Below are 7313 nucleotides of genomic sequence, written 5' to 3' on the forward strand. Positions count from 1 at the left end.
GGCTCTTCCTGGCCATGCATTTCCCCTGCCTGGAAAGGACACCCTTCTCCTCAGAGGGAGAGAGAGAGAGTCCCTGTCCTGCCCCTGGCAATGACCTGAGGTGGGAGTAAATGTAATGACATGGTCATGGCCAGAACCTCATGTTCTTCCATCCCACATCATGTCTTTGGCAAGGGCAGCAAAAGGGACAGGTATCTTCCCAGATGGATCACAGGGAAAATGGATCCCCATGGCTCTTCCCAATGTGGGCCCTCCAATGGGGGATGAAGCTGGAGTGGTGCATGAAGCTGTTCCTGCATTTGTGGCATTTGCAGGGCTTCCCTTACCGGTGCCTCCGTTGGTGTTGGGTCAAGGCAGAGCTCTGGGTGAAGCTCTTCCCACACTGGGGACACTCATAGGGCCTCTCCCCAGTGTGGATGCGCCGGTGGGTGATGAATTGGGACTTTTTCTTGAAGCCCAACCCGCATTCAGGGCAGCGAAAGAGCCTCTCCACTGTGTGAATCCGCTCATGCAGACGGAGATTTGAGCTGGTCTGAAACCTCTTCCTACATATAGGGCACTGGTAGGGCCTCTCCCCAGTGTGGATGCGTTGGTGCCTGACGAGGGTGGAGTGGCAGCTGAAGCCCTTCCCACATTCCCCACACTCGTAGGGCCATTCCCCAGTGTGGATGCGTTGGTGGGTGATGAGAGTGGAGTTGTGCTTGAAGCCCATCCCGCATTCAGGGCAGCGGAAGGGCCTCTCCTCTGTGTGAATCTGCTCATGCAGATGGAGATTGGAGCTGGTCAAAAATTTCTTCCCACAAGTGGGGCACTGGTAGGGCCTCTCCCCAGTGTGGATGCGTTGGTGCCTGGTGAGTTCTGACCTGTAGCTGAAGCCCTTCCCACATTCCCCACATTTGTAGGGCCATTCCCCAGTGTGGATGCATTGGTGGCGGATCAGGGTGCTGCTCTGCCTGAAGCTCTTCCCACACTGCAAGCACTTGTGGGGCTTCTCCCAATCAGGAAGCTGCTCATGGGCCACCAGCTCAGAACTCTGGCTGAAGGTCTGCCCACCGTCCTGGCTCAGGGTGAGTCTTTCCTCCTCAGTGCACCCTGGGCTGGGTTTGGAGCCCCTCCTCATGTGGGATGTCTGAGGTTTTTCTTCCCTGTTGGATTCCTGTGCACTAGATTCACTCAAAACGGCCTCTTTCACAAGGTTCTGCCATGCAGATTTTTTCTCCCTGATCTCCATCCTCAGTTCCTTCCCTGGGGAAGGAAGGACAAGGAAAGGATGGGATTTGCCTCCATGCCACAGGGAAGGGGAAGGAGATCCCCCCAGTGCATCCCCGATAGGATGGTGTTGGCAGCGGGGTTGTCCTGCAGCCAGGGGCCATGTTGGGCTGGGAGACGGAGCAGGAGAGAGGGGGAAAGGGGCACTGACTTCCTCCTCACCTGTCTGGGTGTCCTGGGGATCCTTCCTGTTCCTCACAGCCTCCTTTTCCATCTGGCAATGGTTTGGGGATGGAAAATCCTGTTTTGGCAGAATAACAAGGGATGAGCACATTGAGATTTGTACTGGTTTAAATGCAAACATGGGGAACATCTAAACCAGAATTGCAATTAAATAACAAAATGAAGATCAAGGCAATGATACAGAAACCCTGCCTTAAACTGACACAGTCAGGATATAACCTGACACCCTGTTGGTCAGGGTGGTGGCAGCAGTCCCATTAAATGGTGGCTGTAGTCCTGTTGGAGTGATCAACGTGATTCTGTCAAAGCAGTGATCCTGTAGAAGGGTCTGGTCTTCCTCTGAAGGTCCAGTGGTGGTTATGGAGCTCTTGTCCTCTGGGAATCCAGTAGGCAAGCTGCTCCTGGTTGTAGCAAGGCTCAGCTTATATCCCGGTAGGAATGCTTAGATCCTCCCCCTGGGCGGAGCATCCCACAATGGGATGATGGAATTTTATCAGTCCTGCAGTGACACTCAATGGCCCATTAGCAGAAGATATCTCCCCTGGAGGGCGTTATCAGGGCTGAGTCATGGAAGAGATAAAGAACACTGCCCCACCTGTTTATAGCAGTTGATGAAGATGGGGATTGAAAACATGCATTTGGTTACATCTTGCATGGCAACCTGAAACAGTGGGGTAATCCCTGCTCAGGGGGTGAACACCACCCCCCTTACCCAAACTGGCTCAGGTGTAAAACCCCCACCCTGGGAAGGGCACACACACACAGGGACAATGTCACACTTGCTTTGCTCCAGGGGAGGTCTCTGTCCCTGTCACTCATCTTTTCTCTTTCTTTCCATCTCTCTCTCTACCTCACATTTACTGTTCAATAAAATCCATTTTGGATTTGGTCGCGTTAGCACCTTAATTGGTGCAGAGGCATCTCTCTGACAATTTTCCTAACCATATTGCCATATTATTATTGCACAGTGATTTCAGGGCACTGTTCTCTGACCCTAAGTGCCTTTGACAACAGCATGGTTCCCTCCTCTGACGAGGTTGTGGTTCTTGCTGGAAGAACTCTTGGAAACTTGAACACAGTCGCTCCTTCCTCCTGGGGAACTTATGGGAGAAATGATGAGGAAAATGGCTTTTATGGGTGGCCAGTGTAAAGAAAATAATTTGTTGTGTTTCCATATAAAATTGTTAAAATCACTGGAGGAGAGGGAGCAAATGTTACCAGCGAGACTGACAAGGTTCATTCACCCCACGGTGAGGAACACAAGGCGGCTAAAAGTCCCACAAGAAGCCCAGCTCAAGTAGATAAATTTCCGAATAAGTCTTGAATTCCCAGGCTTGTGGGCTTTACCAAATATGAGAATCATTTTTCGCTTTATCCCTGTCACGTTTGTGACTGCTACACAGTGCTTTCCATTCCTTTTAATAATCTGTATTGGGCCAAATTTCCACTTTCGTGTTATTGGAACTGGCCAGCAGCTGAGCTGGAGCTGTGCAGGAAGCAATGAATATTGGAATTGCCACATCACTGCTTGGAATGTCGGTTTATTCATATTTGAGATTTGTTTGCGCTTTCATCCCAAGTTACTTGTGGGAAGAGCATATATCCTTCAAAGTGATTTTGCAGAGTCAAGTTTGATTTCTATCAAGTTTATTTTGTCCAGTGCACAGAGGATGCTTAAGGGGTCCCTGTGCCTCTCACACTGGGGAATGCTTGGGAGGGGTTTGGGGGGGGTTTTCCTGTCCCTGTCACCCCAGGCCGTTCCCCAGGGGTTGTCCCTCTCCCTGTCACCCCAAGGCATTTCCCAGGGGTGTCCCTGTCCCTGTCACCCCAGGCCATTCCCCAGGGGTGTCCCTGTCCCTGTCACCCCAGGCCTTTCCCCAGGGGGTCTCCATCATTTTCACCCAGGAAATGCCTGGGGGTTCTCCCTCCCTCTCACCCCTGTGCCAGGGGGTGCTTGGGGCAGTCTCTGTCCCTCTCAGCCCTGCTGTGACCCCACCCAAACATCATCGGGGTCAGAGGGACAGATGTTGCCCGATTGATAAAGGACACAAAACTCGGATAAGTTTTGTGCGGCGCTTTATTGAAGGGCCCGGGGGCCTGCGGACTAGCGTCCCCAAAAACAGAACCCCAAAATTCACACATGGGTGTTTTCCTTTTATACACAAGCAATTCATAACAAAGTCTCCAAGAAACAGTGGCCCTTCGCAAAGTCTCCAAGAAACAGTGGACCTTCGCCAAACTACGGACCCTTGTAATACATTCCCTAGTTCACGAGCAAAATCATAAATCTTCTACCTGTCCTATTGTATGCTATCCCCAAACCAGTTAGTCTTCTTACTCTCCTACCCTGGCTTAATGTTTATTAGGTTTCTAAAGCTACTTGCCAGGGTTACACAAAACTCAATCACATAATATCAACGGCTACAAAATTATTTTTACAAACCAATTCACACAAAACTCACAACTAAACTATAATAAAACATTTTGCCAAATTTCATTTCTTTTCCAACATTTCCCCCCTTTTGAGCATCCTTCAGTCCTGCTGCAAGGATGCTCAACCAACGGTATTGACAGTAACATCTTCATAGCAAGGTGGGGGATGTTCTTCGTTCTGCCGCCCACGGGTCATCACCTTCAGCAACCGGATAGATCGCTTCCTTTCCTTTTCGATCACACCTAAAAGGCATCTGTATACAATCCATATAGTCACCAAAAATACCAAAAGCATTAGTACATACTGTATAACGGAAGTAATCCAGCCAGACAGGTGAAGCCCCAACGAATCAAATACTGCTCCTATCCAATTATGCTGTGCTTCCCTTTCAATTTCCTTGGTTTTTGTTTCCACTTCTGCCAATTGGGAAATATCTTTCTCCACTTCAAGTGTAACATTTGGAATGTGTACACAGCAATGATCTATTCTCCTACTCAGGTAACCACAAACTCCATGTTCTTTTAACAGTAGCAAATCCAATGCCATTCTGTTTTGTAAGGTCATTCTTGATGTAGCTTGCAATTGCAAATTTAGGTCTTTAAATCCCTTCTTAGTAGCTGCTGCCAATCTTTCTGTCTGTCCTAACAAGTTGTTGAGCATTTCCCTATTTCGATATGTTGCTATCGGAGGGAATAATGACTCTAATATCCACCCAAATTGTACTCCTGTGCCAGGTTCATGCCACTGCTCCTCTAGGATTCTTCCCTCTTTTTGAGTCCTTTCCTTTGAATCAATCTATTCTGCTTCCAGTATGGACACAATGTGGGAACCCCTAGGGTAATTTGTGTTACTGATCCATCTAAAGATAAATGTGTGGTCCACTGTCCGTGTCCCAACACCCAGACTAGATTTCCAGGACTGTGCACTGTAGTATATCTGCAATCTATAGGTCCATCCATGGAGTCTCTGGTAACCGTGTGATTATACCCCTTACACTCGCATCCCCATTTTAATGCCATTTTCACCGGTACCAATCCAATTCGGTCTTCCGGTGTATCACATGTAAAAACCTCAGTACAATTCCAATCCTCTTTCTGCGGTCTGAACTCCCGGGAAGATGTAGACGTGATTATGGCCCTATAATGTGACTGATTCTTTACCCCTGACCATTGGATGCACCATTGTACTTCCCCAAGGTAACTATAGTGTTCCAAAACACTGGGTCCCCACAATGTCTTCCAACTTTTCCAGGTATCAAAATTCTGTGTGATATTCTGACAACTCATCTCATTTCGTTGGGATTTTGTTCTTATTCGTACTGTATTGCATGGCTCATCTACTGGGGTTGCAATCAAACACCTCCTGGTATTTTGAATCCAACCAAAATGATTTGGTTTCATTTCACATTCCTCTTTAGTCATAGCCCGAGTGGTCATGCACAAATCCCTCCATACCTCTACTTGTTTAGGAACTGACTGGCAGGACTATGAAACATTCTTGAATGATTCAGGCATTTTGGTTACCGGTATTATTCCCCAGGGAATTGGTTCACCTGCAGCCTGTGGTAATGGCAGACAAGCTGTTATTTTAGTCACGTTCTGCATGATCCCAAAATCTCTAATTAATCCTACCACTAGGTTTTCCTGCTCAGCATTTCGTTCTATTGTATCATTAGCCTCCCGTCTTCTCTTTCCACCGTGTTCCTGTGAGGATGACATCATTCTGTCATGCCTCCACCATGCATTCCCTATTCTAGGATTAGTGACATTCAACCACCCACAACCTTTGCCTCCTTTCTCCCACCAGCTCGTCCCGTCTTCTACTCTGTCCCAGGTCAGTTCCCTATTTTGCTTCTTCCCAGCACGATCCCTTGCCCATGGCAAAACACTCATACTCACTCTTTTGTAATCAAAACTATCCCGTATTTTGACCAAACATGTATATTCTCCTGTATCGTTTGTGGTTACCTTAGTAAGATTCAGTACCGTGTTTCCTTGTTGTTTATCCTGATCCCAACCGGCTTCTGTCTTGCCTTGGCTTCTTTCAGCCCCCCGTTGCCATATTGCAATAACTTCACTGGCCTCAACTTTCTGGCTGTGAAACATAACACAAGTTAATTGAACATCCATCCCTTCCATGGCTGTAACCTTTGTTTCTTTAGCCTGTACTAAAATAGACCCTTGAACGGGTACCAGTCTCATGATTACTAGCAGCAATATAATTAAGAAGGCGGCTTTGCGCGGAAGATCATCCGGGTTGGAGACACTATCTGGGTTTCCCATTGGAACGGTGCCTTCTTTACCCTGGTGTAATGGATCCAAGCATCCATCCCCTGGACCTTCACCGCCGTGTAGGCTGTCATCATCACCTGGTGGGGTCTGCTCCATGATTCCCGTAGCGGATCCGTAATCCACTTCTTGATGTACACTTGGTCCCCAGGCTGGATGTCGTGGACAGAGTTCTCCAGTGTGAGCGGTTTATTCCACTGTAACGTATTTCTTAAAGAATTCAAGATTTTATTAAGTGACATAACATATTCTGCAATTGCCTGATCCCCACTCACATGTACCTCCCCTTTTAATACAGTTGCATGATATGGTTTGCCATATAGTATCTCATATGGACTTACGCCTACCTTTTCCCTCGGTTTAATTCGAATCCTGAGTAGGGCCAAAGGCAAAGCCTGAGGCCAGTGCAGTTTAGCTTCCTGGCAAATCTTTTTGATTTGTCCTTTCAGAGTTTGATTCATTCTTTCCACCTGCCCACTAGACTGAGGTCTCCAGGGAGTATGCAAATTCCAGGTTATGTCTAACATCCGTGCTAATTCCTGCACTACCCCGGCTATAAAATGTGGACCCCTATCTGACGACAATCCTAAGGGTACTCTAAATCTTGGTATTATTTCTTTTAACAAGGTTTTTACCACCTCCTTAGCCTGATTAGTTCTACACGGAAAAGCTTCTGGCCACCCTGAAAACGTACATACGTACACTAACAAGTATCTGTATCCCTGTGCCCTAGGCAATTCAGAAAAATCAACTTGCCAATAATCTCCTGGTTGTGGCCCAATTTGCAACTTTCCCATTTGTATTTGTCTCCTAACTACTGGATTATTTTTCAAACATACCGGGCACATTGCATTAATTCTTTTTGCCATTGTTAACATCTGATTAGAGATTATCTCATTCTTTAAAAATTTTACCAATGCTTCTGTTCCCCAATGGCATTTATTATGTTCTGATTCCAAAATAAATTTCATTATGCGAGTCGGTACCACTATTTGTCCCATCGGCGTAACATACCACCCGAGCTGATTCCTCTGTGCCCCTAGCAAGTTTATTAGTTTTCCATCTTCTATTGAATATTTGGGCTCCTGATTCAGGTACGGGGTAGCCGGATTTGTTCTTACCGGTACCAATGCCATTTG

At 47.2% G+C, this 7313-nt stretch overlaps 1 protein-coding gene across 1 annotated transcript; it reads right to left on the reverse strand.

The window, feature by feature from the left end:
* Positions 1-322: 322 nt before the first annotated feature.
* Positions 323-1231, reverse strand: LOC135460818 (zinc finger protein 239-like). Its single transcript, XM_064737755.1, has one exon. The coding sequence runs from the start codon at positions 1229-1231 to the stop codon at positions 323-325; it is 909 nt and encodes a 302-aa protein (XP_064593825.1).
* Positions 1232-7313: the final 6082 nt, after the last annotated feature.

The sequence above is a fragment of the Zonotrichia leucophrys genome, unplaced genomic scaffold (assembly GCF_028769735.1).
Source record: "Zonotrichia leucophrys gambelii isolate GWCS_2022_RI unplaced genomic scaffold, RI_Zleu_2.0 Scaffold_105_152488, whole genome shotgun sequence".
Lineage (NCBI taxonomy): Eukaryota > Metazoa > Chordata > Aves > Passeriformes > Passerellidae > Zonotrichia > Zonotrichia leucophrys.

Coding starts and splice junctions, on each gene's coding strand:
- LOC135460818 (XM_064737755.1), bottom strand. CDS start 1,231: ATGGAGATCAGGGAGAAAAAATCTGCATGGCAGAACCTTGTGAAAGAG.